The sequence below is a fragment of the Malus sylvestris genome, chromosome 11, assembly GCF_916048215.2.
Source record: "Malus sylvestris chromosome 11, drMalSylv7.2, whole genome shotgun sequence".
Classification (NCBI taxonomy): domain Eukaryota; kingdom Viridiplantae; phylum Streptophyta; class Magnoliopsida; order Rosales; family Rosaceae; genus Malus; species Malus sylvestris.
This window is the reverse complement of record NC_062270.1, coordinates 26,092,523-26,113,338: the sequence shown is the minus strand read 5'-3', so window position 1 is coordinate 26,113,338 and position 20,816 is coordinate 26,092,523. Positions and strand designations below refer to the sequence as shown.

The window sequence follows — 20,816 nt, the reverse complement described above, 5'->3', positions numbered from 1 at the left end:
CCCCACTAAGTGGGATAAGACTTTATTATTATTGTTGTGGTATTTATAAAACTAGCAAAAATGTAATAGTAAATAATAACCAAAATACTACTCGTACCACCTATTTGTACCGAACTTATATGCGTTGGTGGACCCTAACTCTATTAAAAATATGGTACAAAGGATAGAACAAATAAATGATAAATGTATCATTAATCAATAATAATAATAATAATAATAAAGAGAATATTCATTGGAGGGAGGTATAAATGGGCCAAGAAGAGCCTGACTCCGACAGCTTTCTCTCTCTAACGTACACAGGAAGAGCAGAGCCTGCCTCAGTTGGTCCGTTTCTGTTGTGAAGGTCTTTTCTCTCATGGACTTTGGAATTTGTACCAAAATTCAACATACACGCACACCATCGTTGTTCTACTTTCAAAGCTCTTCAAAGCTCAAAGGTCATTCTGTTTTACTTTTCATGTCTCAATTTCTTTACATTATTTTTTCCTTCTTTAAATTCTTGGTTAGTTTTTCTTCTACACTGAGAAATTTTCTCTTCAGTTTTAAAGTGATATTGTGTAGAGTTATCGAAAACTGGATGATTTTTAATTCAATCTAAACTGCAGGGGAGGAATTCGAACTTGGTTGTAGACGAGAAAGCACGTTGATCTAGCCAACTTGGTATGCCCTCATTTTCGCTTGATAATTCAGACTTTCATTTGATTGTTTTCTTTGTAAAGGTTTGAAACTTTTACAACTTACAAGTCTTTGAATTTGAATGTTTACTTTGAAGGTTGGAATTTCATTGGAGAATTGTTCAAGTGAAACATACTTCTTTTTCTGTTATATTTATTTTTATGATACATATTTTCTAAAGCATATATTTTCTCAGTTAGAATATTAATTTTAGAACCCAACTTTCTTTTATTCTACTTTATTTGGTGGTAAATCTTCATCTGTGATTTCTTTAAGTTGAATGTTTTAGGTTGGTAAGAAATCGAGCTATGAATTGGCAGACACCATAATCTGCAGGGCCTGCATCACAATTTGTGAATTTTCGTCTATCGAATTTATCGCCATTGCTTTGATAATTCGGCTTCGATTAAACAACAGTGCGGTAACATATCAGTGAAAAAGAAATTCATTGAATCGGATGGCTGAAGAAGAAGATGGTTCATATTCGTATGGGAACACAAGGAAAACTTCTATCTACATTTTCTTCAAGGATTGCGGGTAATCATTTCAATCGGTTTTATGCATTTTACATTTCTTTTTCCTGTTTAGGAGGTCCCTTGGTTTGTAATTAGAGTTTTGTTTGACTGAACAAAGCAGAAAAGCAGTGAAAAGAACTTCCTATAAGCAACGCGAGCTTTTACTCGCATCCACTTGGTGCGATGGCAAGTGCCTTCGCCCATGAGCGGTAGGTCTCGGGTTCGAGACTTGGGAGCAGCCTCTCCATAAATGGGGGTAAGGCTAGCCGACATTCACCTCTCCCAGACCCTGCGTAAAGCGGGAGCCTTGTGCACTGGGTACGACCTTTTATGGCTAGACCAGCTCAGACTTTCTTACCTCTGATATGTTTGATCCAAGAGCCACATTCCAAATGATTTTATTATTGCAATTAAGAAAAAGTAGCTATCATTCCCTTTCCTGACATATCTGTAGTCCTACCAGTTCATCGACGTATAAAGTTATCAAATGAATTGTAATTACAATTGAAACGACCGAAAAGGATTGTATGAGTGAGTTAATGTATGTTCTAAAGTTGGAAATAGATGGTCTAATCTAATACTTGGATTCTCTCTCTTTTATGCGTAGATGTGTTTTTAATTTGGACAAACTTGGGTTAGAAATAGCGTCAATTGCATTGCCTGCGGCGCTAGCTTTGACAGCTGATCCAATCGCTTCTCTAGTCGACACAGCATTCATTGGCCAAATAGGTACTTTCCTTTCTTATTTTTTTTCTTTCATTTCAACATTGTGTATGTTCTTCGATTTGAAATAAATTGTCTTAATGTTTAAAGGTCCAGTGGAGCTTGCTGCTGTAGGAGTTTCTATTGCTTTGTTCAATCAAGTATCAAAAATTGCAATATTCCCACTTGTTAGTGTCACAACATCTTTTGTTGCCGAAGAAGATACTATGGGAACAGTGAGTCCCAAGGCGAATGACAACGATTACCTGGAAACTGGTTCATTAACGAATGATGAAACACAACAGTTGATTCCAGAAAGCAGTATGCTCCATCTTTTTATATAATGTACTTCATATGCAGTGTGTAAGACGCACAGAATATGACTACATGGATCTAAAAGCTTCTTACTTGATAATTTTTTTTTCTTCAATATTATTTCTCAGATACCACTCAGAACGCATACAACTCAAAATCAGTTGTTGCAAGCTTTGAAATCGTTAAAAACGATTATCAAAAAAGGTACATGCCGTCAGCGTCATCAGCAATGGTTATTGGCAGCATCCTTGGCCTTATCCAGGCCATATTTCTCATAGCTGGCGCAAAACCTCTATTGAACTTTATGGGAGTCGGTTCTGTAAGTGAATACTTTTCTTTTTGGCATATGGTTTTACTTAATAACATTTCTTATCAAGCGCTAAAATGCTGTGTACTCTAACTTCTAATAACAGACGGAACTATTGTTTGTTCAGGATTCCCCTATGCTAAAACCCGCACAGCAGTACTTGATGCTAAGGTCCCTTGGTGCTCCTGCAGTTCTTCTTTCTCTTGCTATGCAAGGGATCTTCCGTGGGTTCAAGGATACAAAAACTCCTTTATACGCCACTGGTATACCTTAATGGAGTTCAACTTTCGTTTCTGACCAAATCGATTTCACCAGAATAAAACATTATTCAGCTTTCTAATGCATAAATTAATGATCTGCTTAAATTCAGTGGCAGGAGATGTAACAAATATAATTTTAGATCCAATATTTATTTTTGTTTTCCATCTGGGCGTCAGCGGTGCAGCTATTGCTCATGTTATATCTCAGTAAGTTTCATCTATCTTCTCTCCCAAGTTTCGTGTTTGTTTTCGGTCCTATTGTGTTGTGTGCGCTCTCTGGAATTCTGCATTGTATGTCAGCTTTGCCTCTTATTGTTAAAATGGTAATTGCAGGTACTTGATATGTTTCATACTCTTGCGGAGATTAGCAGCTGAAGTTGATCTATTACCCCCAAGTATCAAACATCTGGAATTTAGTCGATTTCTTAAAAACGGTAAGGATTTTATACTGTAACTGGCAGTTGTGACTCGAATCCTTGGGCCTTGGTTTTAATGAGCCGAAAACATTGGAAGCGTTTGTTAAAAGATAGAGTTAATTATGAAGTTGATACCCCATTAGTCCTTTCTTCCCTCCAGGTTTTCTATTATTAATGAGGGTCATTGCTGCTACATTTTGTGTGACACTGGCCGCATCGTTGGCTGCACGGCAGGGACCGACACCCATGGCTGCATTTCAGGTCTGCTTGCAGATTTGGTTGGCAACTTCCCTTCTAGCCGATGGGCTGGCTGTTGCTGGACAGGTTGGATATCATTTCGTTAATGCATGAGACTACTGCAATATGGATATTTACTAAATTAGTTAGAAAACCAGTAGAGTTCTTTAGTAAATAAATAGAAATGATCAACTTATAGTTTTTCAATTAGACGGTTAAAGTTTAATCAGAAGATATCAACTGCCATTGCGCTGAAATTTTTGGCTCCACTTTCAGGCCATACTTGCAAGTGCATTTGCGAAAAAAGACTACGATAAGGCAACAGCCACTGCATCCCGAGTGTTACAGGTGCGTAATCATTTTTCAGAAGGATCAAATATGGATTCCATATGATGTCAGTTTCTCTAAAAATTCGTAATTGCGTTTAAACTACAGCTGGGATTTGTATTGGGGCTGATGCTCGCTGCTATACTGGGAGTGGGGTTGCAATATGGGGCAAGGTTATTCACCAGAGATGTCAGTGTGCTGCATCTCATTGGCGTAGGCATTCCGGTAAGTCCCCTTGTCTCAAAACAGAAAACAATGTTTCGGCTGACATTTCTTATATCGTAAATGACATTTTGATTTGAACTAACAATCTTCAAATTCGCAATCAGTTTGTTGCAGCTACTCAGCCCCTCAATACCCTGGCGTTTGTTTTCGACGGTGTCAACTTTGGAGCGTCTGATTTTGCATACTCAGCCTTTTCCATGGCAAGTATTTTATCACTTTCTTGTAATTCAAGTAATGATTTGCTGCTAAGTAAAAGCTTAGAGGAGAAGCACCACGTTCGGTTTCTTGGGACACAAGTTAACGTGATGTTCACAATTTTCTCCAGATTCTGGTGGCTATTTTCAGCATCTTAGTTCTGTTTGTACTCTCCTCTACTAATGGATTCATCGGAATCTGGGTTGCTTTGGCCATCTATATGAGTCTCCGGACATTGGCCGGATTTTGGAGGTATAATCTTACAGTTTTCGCCCGCACACCCACGGAAACACAAAAATTCCCATAACTTACAATTTTGGTATGCAAATTGCAGGATAGGAACAAGAACAGGACCCTGGGAATTCCTCCGGGCATAATCGCTAACCCAGTTTTACTTACCCGAAAGTTAAACAGTTTTTTTCGCTTCCATTCGTTGCATTCTTCCGATTTTATTTACATGTAGATAAATCATATAAAAAGTAAATTTGCATGTAACTTGTCCTGTTGGGGGAAACCCTTGATCAAAATTTGGTTCGAGTTTATGAGTATATTTTGAGAAGGGAGTGCACTTTCTCTGCATATTTCTTCTAAAATTGTAACCACAGGTCCATAGGGACTGGAGAACCGAATAGGAATTGAACTTCTGTGCAATTCAAATGTGCCATCTTGGGCCACCTTTTTGGCTTCCAAATACGTATAATCTTGTTCAACTCTTCTCTAACTTCGTTTTGATATATTATGGGTCAAATTTGGATGAGAAATGAAAGAGTTATGTCCATTTGAAAATTTCCCAGAAAATCTGGCGAATGTACTTAGTTTCAGATGGGTTTTCCAGCGAATCGGGTTGACTCGACCCATATCCAGTTGGAATATTCTTGTAATTTTCTCCAAAAAATTCTTGGAATATTCCTTGTGTCAATTTTTACGAATTTTTTTCGGGAATCCTCCTAGACTAATTTCAACTTCCTAAGTCCGTTTTTGGCATCTGTTTAGTGAAATTCTGAAGGTTTACATAGTTAACTGGCTTAGTTGACTTTTTGGGTTGACCGTTGACTTTTCCGTTGACTTTTACAAAATTTGTCCATGACCCCTCTTAGGGTATTTTGACACCCTAATTCTGAATCTGTGCTTTCTCAAATTCAATCGTTTTGATAGGGTATTACTAATTGGTCCTTTTATATGCTTAGGTGTGTTTGTTAGTGGCGACCACATCCTCTCTAGTTTGAACGACTTTTCGGCAATGGAGAATCTGTGAATGGACCACTTCTTAAATTGCATGATTTATAAAAATTCTAGGCTTGCATTCATGAAAATATTGATTTCATATGATTTTACGTTTCATGAATTATTTACAATTTATTGAAATTACGTTAACCGTTTATGAATTATTGAATTTACGTTTATGAAAGATTTGCGAACCATGGCTTTTTACATTTTATGATATATGATGGATTTACGAATACAAATTTATGGTTTCACATGATTTATTTATGATGGTTTATGATGATGATTTGAGCTAGAACGGTCCTATGGATTTATGATTTGACGTTTGAGCTTTCAAGCTCCAAGATTTGATATGAAAAATATGATTTATGTTTTATGTGCTTATTTAGTGGGTAATCATATAGTACATACACACAACCCGAGTATGTATCTGTTTATGGTTATAGGACACAATTGATGAGTAGTGAGATATTTATGCCATGCTGCCACCTTTACTAGCCAAACCAGTGTCAAGATAGCTTCACTAGCCACAACTAGTGTCAGTGTGCCATATACATTTTCTTCTTTGGCGTAACGCAGAGTCATACAGCTTCACCTTAGGGTGATGGGGTCTACCATTTTTCTTCACTGGCGTAACCCGGTGTCGTACATCTTCACCTTCAGGTGATGGATATGCCTTCGGGCGACTATGAAACCCCTATTTAAGTACACTGTTATATGATTTGCAAAGGTTTTACGGATTTGTCTTTGGGCGACTACCATACAATTATTTTAAGTACATGATGATTTAGTTGAATATCAGAGTGCGCAATGAACAAGACTAACAAATAATAAGAATATTATTAAACAAACTGAAAATGCCGAAACGGCTACAAAACCCTAAGAGACTACATTGTGGCTAACTTATTCTCTAATGAATAACAAAGCACCATATTTATAATAAAATATCCCCTAATCTCTAACAAAACCTAATTTTAACGGGCTAAGCCCATAAAACCAAACATTCAAATAAACCAAAATACTAATATTTTCCAACACCCCTCGTCAAACTCATGGCGATACACAACATAAGTTTGCCAACAAGCAGATGTGGATGCAAGCCTCCAAATTCCAATGCCGATGCCAATGTCGATGCCGATGCCGATGCCGATGCCGATGCCGATACCGATACCGATGCCAATACCGATGCCGATGCCAATACCAATGCCGATGCCAACTTCCGAACAAACAAACAAAAAATCCAACCAAAATTTTTTTTTTCCTTTGCCCCGCATGGGCCTCAAACAAGCAACCAATTTTTTCTTGTTTCTTCCTTTTTTTCCTTTTTTACTCCCCTTTTTTTCCTTTGAAGCAATACAGACTTGCGGATACTCCTGCAGGCTGCGACATTCAAAGGTGCAGAAGCAGAGTCACAGGACAAAAAACCAACGAACAATTTTTTTCTTCTTGCAAACAATCAATACCAACTAATAATCTGAACATGAACGACAACGGAAATGAGCAAACAGATACCAACCCAAAGCAGATTAAATCCCGAAGGATCAAACCTGCTCTGATACCAAGTTGAATATCAGAGTGCACAACGAACAAGACTAACAAATAATAAGAATATTATTAAACAAACTGAGAATGCCGAAACGGCTACAAAACCCTATGAGACTACATTATGGCTAACTTATTCTCTAATGAATAACAAAGCACCATATTTATAATAAACTAACCCCTAATCTCTAACAAAACCTAATTTTAACGGGCTAAGCCCATAAAACCAAATATTCAAATAAACCAAAATACTACTATTTTCCAACATATTTGATTTACGAACGTTTTCAAGGCATGCTAGGGTTTGCAGAAAACCTACTATGTAGTACTATATGAGTTTACAAAATAGGGGCTTAGTATGTTCGGAAAAAAAAAATTGTTTTATTTTATTAGTATATTAAACTTTGCTCCATCACCCTTTGTTTTGTGCCCCCTTTAGGACTTAGAAGTGAGGTTTATGATACCGACGTAAAGGCATTCCTATATCAGTACCTTTGAGTTCTCTCGATGTAGAACCCCTTTTCTTTGTAATCTCATTATTGTATAATATTCCTTTCGCAATATTCTTGATTAGTTGTATGCTTTGAATATGTTCGTGCATTCTCTTATATTTTTTTATATTTAAAGTTATGTATTTTATTTAAGTTTATTCTTTTCAGCAAATTTGTATGCATGTTTTACATGTTCTTAGTATATGTAGGGGTGGTTCGGTATGGGATCCCATACCGAAACGCTTGTCCCGATTCCCAAACCAAAAATTTCGGGAATCCCAATTTCAATACCGATCCCAAACCAAATTTTCGGGAATCCCAATTTTCGGGAATCCCAAAATAGTTTCGGGATTTCGGGACAAATCGGGAATCCCAAAATGATTTTGGGCTTTTAGGCTTTTGGGCTTTTGGACTAAAATATTATGTTTTTAGGCTAAAATTGAACCTTTTAACAATTTTGGTCTGCAATCTGCTAAGAAGCCCGTTGCAATATGTGCCAATTGCAAGACTATGTCAATTTAAATGTAGATGCTACAATTGCAAGACTGCCAATCTAGATTCAAATGTAGATGCTACAATTGCAAGACTCTGTCGATTTAAATCATTCATACAGAAATATGTGCAACTATTGAAGCCTTCATTTTCTATGGACTTTGTCGATCTAAATATATATTTAAAAATTAAATAATATATATATATTTTTTTCGGTTCGGTTTGGGAATACCGAAATCCCAAAAACTTGAGACCGATTCCCGTACCGAAATTTCGGGATCGGTTCGGTATTGGGTACCGAAATTTTTGGGAATTTCGGTTTGGGATTTTTTTGGTTTGGTTTTGGGAATTTTTCGGTTTGGTTTGGGATTTTTGGGATTTTTTTCCAGCCCTAAGTATATGCATATTAAAATGACTTTTGTCACCCTTGAGTATCGGCCAACATGTGTCGATCCTGGTGTTTGGAAGATACCAAGATCGGGCTGTGTCACTCAACCCCAATAATACCTTCATACTTGTTAATAACGACAACTTCCCTCATCCGTTTCTCTTTCTTGTTGTTCCTTCCTCATATCGCATCAGACCCTAAACCTAAGAGCATTTCCAACCCTTAACTTCATGCTGAAAATCGAGGTTTCTAACCTCTGTACATACTCTGTGTGCATTTTCCAGAATTTGGCAAAGGAAACCAACCAAACTTCGGTGAATCCGAGGTGGATTCGATTCCAAAATGTCCTAGAGTAATTATAGGTGAGTTTTCTAAGCTTTTGGTACTGTTTTGGTTGAAAGTGGATTAAAAATTGAGCTAAACAAAGCCCTGCAATGTTTTTGGAAAATCTATAGAATCTGGCGACGATTTCTGCCACGGATCACAGCAACCGGCGACGAAGTTAACAGCGTTAAAGACGAAGACAGCGGATTGCATTAGTTCTAATAGAATCATCAACATAATAGGTATATTATGTTATCTTACTAGAATTCACACATCCTGACACACAGCAGCGCTAGACCACGACTGTCATTGTTCGTGTGCAGCTCGATGGTGTGACTGCGATGGCGTACTCACTAGCGACAACGACGAGTACGGAGGTGCATTTGCCGATGATGAGAGCAACGACGGCGGCGCGTCCATCGACTAGGTGACGTGTGACGACGACTAGGTGACGAGTCATGGCAACCGTCCGTATAACAGTGCATGGGGACCCAAGACCTACCCTAAGGTTATTCGACATCCCGAATCATGTAGTGCACTCTGTTTTCACCAATCCAGAGTTATTTATCATGTTTAACTTAGAAAACTTTAATTTAACTTAGAAATGTTACTAAAGGTGTGAATTACAAGTACAGGCATGACTAGCCTTGACAAAGGTAAAAAGCTAGTTGTGGAGACATGATCCAAATTTCTATGAATGGATCATTTCTAAATTATTTTGATGAACATGTTTTGACAAACTGACATGCCTTTGATGGTGGTCTTGGATTAGACTAGATTTAGATTGAAATGATTAGGTGATGTTTTAATTGTGTTTGGACCTAAATTTACACCATCGGCCCGTGTAATCAAGGCCGTTGAATGAGCAAAGTTTCACACGGTCAGATGAAAAGTAGAGATAATTCATTTTATTATTATTAAAGGATAATGTTATGGTGTTTTATCATAATTATCTTTTAATAGTAATTTATTATGAAAGATAAGAGATATATTTCCAACTGGAAACATGGCAGCACAAGTCAATCTGACTTGGGTGATCTGGCGCGCGAATGTGTGGTGTGTGGTGCTGTTTAGGCCCAAAATAATAGTGTGGGCCGAGTATAGAATCATTCTCGGCCCGGAAGGCCTTGCGACAAGAATACCATGGATCGTTCAGTACGTGGGTCTCCAAACCTAGGTCGGCTAGGTCATAACGCAAGAAGTCGAGTCCTAGTGCAATGAGGAGTCTCGGCAGGACCCGGAAACGAATCCGGCTCGGTTAAGGACTAGGTTCACAGTCCTAGTGAAAGTAGGACTGGTCGAGTTGGTGCTGATCAGGAGAAGAAGACCTAGTCCGAGTAGGTTTTTAACTCGACCTTGGGGGGAGCCGTTGCTATAAATAGATGTTCTGCGATAGAAAGGGACCTTCAATTCAACACACAACTGCCCTGCGCAAACTCTCTCAACAACTTTGAGATTTTTATTTTCTCTTTTCGCTGACACATCTTCCGTTGGCATCAACAGCACTGTGAAAGCAACCGGTGATATCTTAAGTCAGCATAGATAGCTCTGTCACCGTAGAGTCAGCCGATCTCGCAGCATCTTCCGTTGGCATCAACAGCACTGCGGCGAGGACGGTTGGTTACCTATCCAAGTCTCAGTCGAGAAGGATTCCTGAATCCTTATTGGTCGAGGTCATCTCATCAGCCTTCTCGGCGAAGTGAGGTGTTACAAGTTATTACATTCGGCACATTGAAAGTCAAATTTGATATTGAACTTCGTAAGAATAGTAACCTTGTTTTCAGGTTCGAGAGCCCAAGAGGCCGAGACGTGTTCCTTTCTCGGCCGCAATCGTAAGACGCAGAAGTCAGCCGCGCACCTAACATCAACAAATTTTTACTCCTCGGCCGAGCTCGGTCGACGAGTTGGCACGCCCCGCATTCACCGAAGGACGTAGTTAGCTTATAGATTACTCGGCCTGCGTGCCACGTAGGCTTGGTAGTTTTTAGGGTCAACATTTTGGCACGCCCAGTGGGACCCAGTGCTAAAACTACGAAGTTCACATGATCTATCTCGATCAGGCTTCATGGGAAGAGTGTCATCTCCTATTAAAGAAGCAAAAACAATTCCTCGAGAGTTTGGGAAGAATTTCTGAAAGGCAAGAGGCCGGGGGGCAAATTTCCGCTCCGGCCATAACCAATATTCGGCCTAAGAAAATTGTTAATTTGGCCGAAGAACAAAGGCCACCTATTTTTTCGGTCGAGACTGAAAGTGTGGTAGGCCTAGAAGAAAAAGTTCAAGTTCTTGAGCCAAATACAAAAATTGACTCAGAAAATGATTCGTCAGAGGAATGTTCCAATGACGAACAAGGCCGAGACATAGGCCTAGCCGAAAAAATCACACCAATTGATATGATTATTGGTGATAAAGCCGATATGGAGAAATACCGTTCGGCTAAATTATTTAAGTCGCAAGTCAAAATTGACGAAATTATTATGCCTGGGAGGCATAATAATTGTTCAACACATTCGGCGGCCGATAAAAAATCTTTTGTCAAGCCGAGCATATTTGGAGATGATTTTTTATTCGGCTCAATGCAAAATTTGATTGGCTGTGTTGATATACAAAGATCTCGGCTTGGAATAAAACATCATTGGCCTCCTCCTCTTGATAGCTCGGCCACTTTTTTCTTTTATTAAGAAAAGGAATAAATTATTTTTCTTAATCATCTGGCTAATTAAGCCGATGCATAAGAAAATAAGGGGGGTTATATCCAAAAGGAATAGATTTCGGCTGTCTAGGCCGAGGCAGATTCAGGAAATCGGCTGTTTAGACCGAGGTAATTTGTTTGCCGAGATATCCAAAAGGAATAGATTTCGGCTGTCTAGGCCGAGGCAGATTCAGGAAATCGGTTGTTTAGGCCGAGGTAATTTGTTTGCCAAGATATCCAAAAGGAATAGATTTCGGCTGTCTAGGCCGAGGCAGATTCAGGAAATCGGCTGTTTAGGCTGAGGTAATTTGTTTGTCGAAATCGGCTATTTAGGCCGAGGTAATTTGTTTGCCAAGCTCGGCAAATTTGGATACGTGCATGCGAAGTTTTTCCTAGTGATGGCAGACTTATTCAACAAAAGTAGACATTTAATTAGATATAGGCTTTAGCCTATGGATGTGGCTGATGGGGAATTGTCAGAATACCATTGGAAAGACAAATATATATATTTTATATATGTAAGACTCGGCCATGAGTTTTAATAGTGGAAGTTGGGTTGTCAAATCTAAGAGTCAGGATATTTAATGAGCTTCGGCCTTTGATCAGTATATATATACGTATATAGGCTGGCCGAGCTGACAGGAAAATTCTTCTCGACCCCAATTTTCTTGACCTTCTGGCAGAGTTGCCGATCCTGGTATGGAGTTGTGGTAGTCGAGGAAAGCCGCAGTGTTGGCAGAACATACATTTTATTGCCGAGGAATAAAGTTTCTTCCTCGGCGATACGAATAAATGTTGTTGGCTACGAACAGTTAATTTCCTTAACCATTCGGCTTACGAGCCAAAGCTTAAGGAAACTGGGGGGCAATGTTTGGACCCAAATTTACACCATCGGCCCGTATAATCAAGGTCGTAGAGTAAACATAGTTCTCAACCGTCGGATGAAAAAATGAAGATATTTTTGTTAAAAGATAATATTATGGGTTTTATCATAATCATCTTTTAATTTGAATTATCTTGGCATATTCTTAAACGGGATGGATAGGATGCAGATTATATCCTCAAGTAGGAGGTACAGTTCAAATTAATTTGGATGTTTAGCAATGAACGTGCAGATTGAAAAGCTTGAGGATTTAATGATTTTAAAGTCATGGTCTTGGATAATGATGGGATAAGGAACCTAGGTAGACTAGGTCTTTTTAAATGGTGATGGATGTTGTCAGATGGGTTTAAAATTTATTGATGGAGTTTTGATGATAAGAAGTCTAGGTAGGCTAGGCTTTTTATGAGATATGATAAAGCCTAACTTTTATTAGGTTTGAAAAGTCACAAAAGCTGGAGGATAGGCTTTGGCATTTCACACGGATCAATTTTACAGAGTCAAAGTTGCAGTCGAACTTTACACAGTTATCTAGCCATGCCAAGCAAGTACAAAATACTATAAATACAAGATGTTCTGCGATAGAAAGGGACCTTCAATTCAACACACAACTGCCCTGCGCAAACTCTCTCAACAACTTTGAGATTTTTATTTTCTCTTTTCGCTGACACATCTTCCGTTGGCATCAACAGCACTGTGAAAGCAACCGGTGATATCTTAAGTCGGCATAGATAGCTCTGTCACCGTAGAGTCAGCCGATCTCGCAGCATCTTCCGTTGGCATCAACAGCACTGCGGCGAGGACGGTTGGTTACCTATCCAAGTCTCAGTCGAGAAGGATTCCTGAATCCTTATTGGTCGAGGTCATCTCATCAGCATTCTCGGCGAAGTGAGGTGTTACAAGTTATTCCATTCGGCACATTGAAAGCTGAATTTGATATTGAACTTCGTAAGAATAGTAACCTTGTCTTTAGGTTCGAGAGCCCAAGAGGCCGAGACGTGTTCCTTTCTCGGCCGCAATCGCAAGACGCAGAAGTCAGCCGCGCACCCAACATCAACAAATTTTTACTCCTCGGCCGAGCTCGGCCGACGAGTTGGCACGCCCCATATTCACCGAAGGACGTAGTTAGCTTATAGATTACTCGGCCTGCGTGCAACGTAGGCTTGGTAGTTTTTAGGGTCAACAAATTGATATACACTTAAATTTTGATTTATTTCCACCATATGGTCTGTCACACATAGAGTATATCTTTATATGCGGCAGTAGGATGCTTGCATGTGTTATTATGTCTAGTAGAGGCTAGATATAAGTAAGTTTATTAGCTAGTAGATGCTAGCAATGCACATGAAGACGTTCATGAACACACACATGCTTGCACTCGCACTAGTATCTGCTAGTAATGTATTACAGTTCCTTATGTTTGATTTATGATTGTCATTTATTTCTCAACTATATATTGTAACAGATACTAATATGTAGTTTTAAATTATATCAAGTTTTATAAAATGAGGATTAGTACTTTCGAAATGAATTTGACTAAATATATGATTATGATCCACTCACACTTTGTTTTTCACCCATCAGGACCTAGTGAGACAAAGGCGGCAGTAAAGACAAGGAGTGGGTCTGACAATAGTGTAGCCTTCATGTGGAATATGGTGATTCTACTCCTGTCTTTTTGCTTATCTAGTTGTAATAATGCCTAGCCAAACTTTTGGTTATGTTTGCGCATCACATATTGTTTGTGAATATTGTTGCATGTACTACTGTTATGCTCTAAATATGTTATGACATGTAATAATAGGGATGAACCCTACTGTGTTCTCAAGTGGGGAGGTTGTTGTAATTGACATTCATGCACAAGACTATAGTTGTTTTAATAAATTGAGCTTGTTAGTTCAAAATTTTACACAAATTTCAATTATCACCTATGCCTTCGTCACCATCTTGGTGATGGCCAGCCCATCTCCACCCCTAGTTTGATGGCTATCGGGGTCGGGTTATATCGGTTTGGTATCAAAGTATGGTTTGATGTTATGTATTCGCATTCGATGATGCCAGTTATTGTGCTAATGATTTAGTGTATATCTTGACAAATTTATGCCTCATAGACGAGAGCGAATTGTGAAACCCAGTTTACAGCAATTGACTAATGCATTAGCCCAGTTAATTCCCAGTGGAAACCGAGATCGTATATAGGCATAAATAACTACAAGAAAAAGACTCTTTTACGACATATTTTTCATGACATATAACACTATCGCGAAAAGTATTTGCAACCTTGGTATTAGTAACGTCGCAATTAAAGTAGCAAAACGATTACAAAGAGCAATCTATTGTCCTAGTTTGCAACGCCTCAAATGGTAGAATAAAATTTAACGCTCAATTTTTATTTAGGCGCTTAATTTTCAGATGAAAGAGGTGAGTGCGCGCTTCCTTTTCCCTTCTTGACGAAAAAAGAAAACTCGTTTTTCTCTCTTCAACCGTCTCCTCTTTCCTATTCGACTGGAATTATGGAGCTTTCCTCGCCCTAATCCATCCAATCAGAGATTCAGTAGGAGATTCTGGATCACTATCGGAGTTCTTGTAAGCCAATACAACCATCTCCATCTTCTCTCTTTTTTGATTCAACAACTCCCGCTAAGTGATTTCTAAGGTTTACTCAAATCTGGATGACAAATTATTATAATTTACTGGATTGATTTTCCTAATTGTTGATTCTATTGTTGTTAATATGTTTACCTGGAATTATTTTCGTTTTAGTATTGGGTGGTAACGGAATTTGATCTGGATCTCAAGTAGATTCTATTGAAATATATTGATTAGTTAAAGTCATAATTGTTGGTTCTCCTGAACAAAACTCGTGCCAAAAAACTCGGTTAATGTTGATGGACATGGTATCGTAATGGTAGGCCCGACCTAGGCCCAGTGCCACATAGGCAACTGTCCAGGGCCCCAAAATGAAGGGGGCACCAAAATAAAAAAAATAAAAAAACCCAAATAACTAAGTATAAAAAATATAAAAAATGTTCACAACTCAAATAAAGGTTGGAGGGCAAGAGCACAATAGGCAACAAAATGGCCCAGCCGCAGATTATATATATATAAGACACAACAAAACATAACAAGGACCACTCGGTCCCAATTAAACCTAATCCCTAATACTTCCAACCCTTTCCCGATTCCCCACCCCCCCTTTGTTCCTTCTTCCCCCACTTCCCTCTTGCCGTCCCCTGACTCTCCTTTTTCTTTCTTTCAATTCATTGGCTGCTGCAAGCTTTATTGTTTTGGTGTTTCCTCTTAGGTTGGCAACTCAAGTCAACTCTCAACTGCAAGTGCAAGCTACTGCACGCAGCTTGACAGGCAGGGCCGCAGGGCAATCCTCCACACTCCTCAGCTCAGCACCAGGTCATTCACCATTGGCATTGGGCCATTGGCTGCAAGTGCATTCACTCACCACCAACCCTTTTGAGTTTTGAGGTAAACTAATTTTTAAAATTTGAATTATCAATTTATAATTTAATATAAAATTTTAAAATGCAAGTGACATAGAATTATATGATAAATTGATAATTGATGTATAGAATTGTTGTTGTTGATGAATTGAATTCTTGACTAATTGAATTATTTGATTTCATTTCAAACCCAATTTTTAGGTTTGATTTTTAGGTTCATGTGTAGGTACTTTTTGCAAACAAATTATCGAAGCCATGTCTTTTAGGAAACAACTTTTTGGTAATATGAAAAGGAAAAAAAAGGCAAAGGATAATGAAATTGCCGAAAGTTTAAGAGGATCTCTTAATAAAATTTTCTCTACAAAGAATGAGTCAGTTGAAAATTTGAGAGAAAATGATGTTGGTGAAGAGCCACAAAATGTTGTTGGGGAAAATGTTGTTGGGGAGTCTCATGATCATGAAAATGGTAGTGATTTAGAAGAAAATTTTGGTGATAAGTCTCAAGACCATGAAAATGGTGGTGATGTGGATTTAAATGTTGATGATGATCATAATGGTGTAGAGGAAAATATTTAATCTCCTGAACCTATTTTCCATTTAAACATTTATGATCCAAGAGTTTGGGATGGTCTTCGCACTAGGCACATTTTGAGCTTTCGCACTGGGCACCCAAAAACTAAGGACCGGCCCTGCGCAATGGGTCATCCTTAGGGAGATCATGAAAGTCTAAAGGTGTAATTCATAGGTGGTTTAGAGTATAACCAATGAGGGTGGTTTGTTTTTTAGTGGAATTAGAACAAAAAATAAAGAATTAGAAGCAAATAGGTGTTAATTTTCCATAACTTGGTATACTCTTAATGGTCTGTCTCATCTTTGATATCTGAAATTCATTAGTTTTTAATATCAATGTGTATATACTTACAGTAGTGTGATGGATTTGTGAGAATTTTGACACTGGATTTCTCCTTTCTTTTTCTTTTATGTTTGTTCTTTCTTTGCTTGGTTGCACGAAAAGCAAAAGAATGTATATTGTGTGTATTGTACTTTCAAATGTTGTGTAGAATATATCCATTCACACTTTCAAATGTTATGCAAATAGTTCCAGTAATTAGCATGCATAGGTTTCCAGTACAGCTCTTCAAAGCCACATAAGCAACCGAGACTTCCAACTCTTATTTTGATTATTACTCACTTTCAAATGTTATGCAAATAGTACTAGGTTTTTACCCTTTTCCTCTGTATTGTTGTGCATGCATTCATTTCATGTTATTACAAGTTAGCAGACCAGTAGTGAATTAAGCAAATTTTCTATCATTTTAAAGCAAAAATGGAGGTCTTATTATAGACTTTATTTAATAAAGTCGATTGTACTGATCCTTACATTAATAGTCAAAGCTTTGAATTTTTATCATGTCATTTTTCAGAACCTGTTGAAAGGTAGCAGTCAAGAAATTGGTGCTCCAAAGGATGCGGGCAAAGATAAATGTTTTTGGCTGAATGAGTGACCAAATTATGGGTATCAGTTTAGGCTGCATTTGAAACCTAAAATATATTTCTATTGTTGATTGTTTCAAGTCCTAGACTAAGTTTCATTATACGGCCATGTATTATTGCATATGACATTCAATAACTTTCTATTTGATTGAAGTGCTAAGACATGTAATTAGGATGAAGCTAATGATCACCAATACTGCTACTCTTTATCCAACTAAAAAGTAGAAGTGTTACAGTAGGCATTAGTTTTCTAATCTTGACAATTTTTTTTTACTTTTGCACGTTCGACAGAGCTTTCTAGATTGGCAGAGGCCCTCCATGTGGATTGCACTAATTGAAATTTTGAGGAGGCCAATTGGTGAGTACCAAAGATTGGAAATTTTCATTCCTTGGGATGCTAGCTTTTGGTGCGCATGGCCTTCCTCATTTGCCTGATTATCTTGCCAATGGTATTTGGTAAGTGAGTCAATTGTTAATTTTTTTTATTGACATTGGCAATGACTTTTGCTCAAGAAGCCTTTGTCAATGATCGGGACTGATCTTATTACTTTATTACAGTGCAGAGAACTGACTTTATTGATTTAATTAGCTTCCAGGACCAAATATTTCTTACAAAAAAAATCTAAAATTCTTTGTGAACTATACTAATTTTTTCTAGGGACTTTGATTATCTCTCCAATGAGTTGAGGTGGCTTTACTGGTGTGGATGTTCATTACGGACTTTGCCATCAAACTTTCATCCAAAGAAACTCTTGGCGCTCATGATGCTCCATAGTCGTATCACCCGATTATGGGAGGGATTTAAATAGAACTATGATTGAAATGTAACTATGATTTTCAAAAATTTTCCTACATTATTGATGGTTTCAAAAAGGTCACTTGTTGCAGGTCTTGGATAAATACTACCTGATGCCATTGGTGTATAATGTATAAGAACTAACTTTAAGTAAAACTATGGAAGATGTGTTGGAAGTGATGAGATATCTTGCAGAAGGTCAATAGTTCAGTATTTTTCTTAGTGGAAAGTGCTAAGAGTTGGTGGAAGTTTAAAAAAAAAAACAGCTATTCCAACTACTACACCGGTAACTTGGGAATTGTTCAAGGCAAGATTCAAGAGTAATTTTTCGAGTTCCGAGTTTTAGGCAATGAAGCATTGTTGAAAGCTGCATTTGCCCCTAAAGTCGACACGCCTGTGATTGAAGTTGCATCCACACCACAACCATAACCAAATACCGTAGATTTGGATTGTTGTTGTTAAGGAAAAATTCAGTAGGCAATGGACTAATATCAATAAAATCAAGACCAATATAATAGTAATTATAAAAACTTTAACAATTTGTAGAATGTTATAACAACAACCGTTCGACTATAACAAATACAACATGTTATAACAATGAAATTGCTAGAACATGAAAGTCAAATGAATTGAAATAATCCAACTTATTGTGTAGATAGAGGCTTGCATATGGACAATATCCTAAAGACATAATTTTTCCCCTTCTGAGTGCTTGAACTTTTGTGTGGTTCCCTCATTATATAAATGAAAGATTTTGTACGTGAAAAATAAATGTAAATTTCTCTCCAACCTTGTGTGGCATATATATAGATTTATTGGCACCCTTTTAGGAAGCACATAACCTTTGGGAACAGTTAAGTCTGTTACCAATTCAAATTGAAACATTGAATTCAAAATGAAAGGCCTTATATACATCAATTCATTTTAATTCCAACTGTTGATGCCTACAAATTAAAAAATAGAAAAACAATTTCCTGATTCAGGAGTCTTCAACATATTCTAAGAACCCGAAGAGTCTAATCATTATTCAACTAAGTACAAGGCACAAAAGTTTATACAGCCTAACATAAACATGTTTTGGTCGATGTGGGATTGTAGTGTTTTATTTGTATTCAAACTCCAATAGTTGTTGTTTGGAGGGTTGTTATTGGTAGGCAGGTATGGTTTTGTTGGTTGATTTCCAAGAGAGACTTGGCATATTGTACATATCTTGAGTAGACTTTGAACCTTTATTCATATCCAAAAGTTGGAAGTGTGTATTAGCTGTGTTTGTTACATTAACTTGAGAGAAGTTTTGTTAAAGGCAATCTCAGATGTCTTGAGCTAAAAAAAAAAAAAAGGTCGAACAACAACAAATTCAGAGAGAGTGGTTGTGATATTGCTCACATCTAATTGATCAACCTGAAACCAAGTAGTAAACGCATTATTTTCCTTCTCAGGTTGATCACCATAACTCTTAATAATCTTGGTAGTAGTAGTTTGAATGTGCTATCAACATATTTCTAAAAACCAAATAAGAAATAGACGCATCTGACTCTCCTAAATGAGATAATTAGTTCAGAAAGCTTAATAAAATAAGCAACATTAGTGTCATAGAATGAGGGGGAAGCATGAGAGCATCTCGAACACTACTAGCTACAAATTTGTTACCTTAGCATGAAAATGACTCAAAAGCTCATATAGCTAGCTTTCCTTCCATTTTTAATAGATGTCGGTCATGTGTCGTGGACCTCAATGGAACACGCACTACTTCATATGGTCCACATTTGAGATATCTTCATTCAAAGGTGGTGGCAGCTTAAACCATAGTTTGTTCTTAAGGTTGTAAATGATTTGGTTGATCGCAACTGAGAACTTTGTGAATGTCTTGGGTGTCGAGCCTTTTTTTCGCCAGGGAGTATTCCCTGTGTTTGTTTCCTGGCTTGCTCTTGTTGTAGGACTACTTTTCATCCGCTTTTTCTTTAACTGCCATCGAGTCATTTTGAGGTTTCTAAGGTACTTTCTGAGTTGTTTAGCTTCATCCCAAAGTGAGTGCTTCTTAGTCATAGCAAAAAGGTTTGCCAAGGCCAAGTCTGCTCTCATGATCAATTCTCCAAACATGGGGTGGTCTGTTGGGAATCCCTTCCTGAATGTTGCGTTGGCTATAACATTATCACATTCAACAATCATAACTTTATCTACCTTGAACCATTTCACGTAGTTGCCGAAGCGTTTCCTTCAGGTCTTTCTTGACGTTGAACAAGAGGTCAGACTCCTTCTTGATTGAGTGGTAAGATAGATATTCCTTAGTGAAAACCAAAGAAAGTTCATTGAAGTTTCGGATTGACCATGATGACAAGGTGTAGAACCAGTTTTGCACAATGCTTTGTGGGGTTCTGCTAAAAATCTTGCACATAAAAGCGTCTCAAGTAGATAATCATGACGTTGTGGTAGTGCTTCAAATGTCCTCGGATCTTCATCTCCCTTTAAGATGGTGAAATGCAATATGCTAAACTTACGAGGTGGGTTCATCCGCTCGATCTTGTATGAGAATTTAACATGCTCATCTTGACTACGTCTCTCATGAGCGCTTTATCAATGTTCTCTATGCGTTGGTAATCGCAATCGCAATCGCTCAGCTAAAAGCCTTTTTGACACACCCTTAATCCCAATGTCCAAATAACAGCAGGATGATCACATGCTGGTCGACACCCGAGGGTGACTTAAGCTATTTAATGAATGCATATGCCGAGAACATGAGAAAACATGCATATAATTTCGCTAGAACTACATAATATAATATTCAAATGCAAACTTTACCAAAATAATATAATAGTATTCGACCGTCAATAAAATGATAGTGATAATGCATGACATGTTCAGAGCAT

The 20,816-nt window shown here is 37.8% G+C and overlaps 1 protein-coding gene and 1 long non-coding RNA gene across 10 annotated transcripts; both read left to right on the top strand.

The window, feature by feature from the left end:
• Positions 1-277: 277 nt before the first annotated feature.
• Positions 278-4,865, top strand: LOC126591554 (protein DETOXIFICATION 42-like). 9 transcript variants are annotated; one of them, XM_050257284.1, is made up of 15 exons: positions 278-437; positions 606-660; positions 1,093-1,212; positions 1,798-1,919; positions 2,004-2,213; positions 2,336-2,526; positions 2,642-2,777; positions 2,885-2,981; positions 3,108-3,208; positions 3,351-3,514; positions 3,704-3,775; positions 3,863-3,979; positions 4,084-4,179; positions 4,305-4,426; positions 4,509-4,865. In XM_050257284.1, the coding sequence occupies exons 3-15, from the start codon at positions 1,133-1,135 to the stop codon at positions 4,549-4,551; spliced, it is 1,551 nt and encodes a 516-aa protein (XP_050113241.1). In that variant the 5' UTR covers positions 278-437; positions 606-660; positions 1,093-1,132; the 3' UTR covers positions 4,552-4,865. The 9 variants fall into 9 exon arrangements, with proteins under 9 accessions (XP_050113241.1, XP_050113239.1, XP_050113234.1 ...); XM_050257282.1 differs by having other exon boundaries at positions 996-1,212; XM_050257277.1 differs by having other exon boundaries at positions 965-1,212.
• Positions 4,866-8,471: 3,606 nt separating this feature from the next.
• Positions 8,472-14,101, top strand: LOC126590736 (uncharacterized). The gene is made up of 3 exons (XR_007612147.1): positions 8,472-8,673; positions 8,767-9,143; positions 13,789-14,101. It is a non-coding gene; the product is annotated as an uncharacterized LOC126590736 (long non-coding RNA).
• The last annotated feature ends 6,715 nt before the right edge of the window (positions 14,102-20,816 follow it).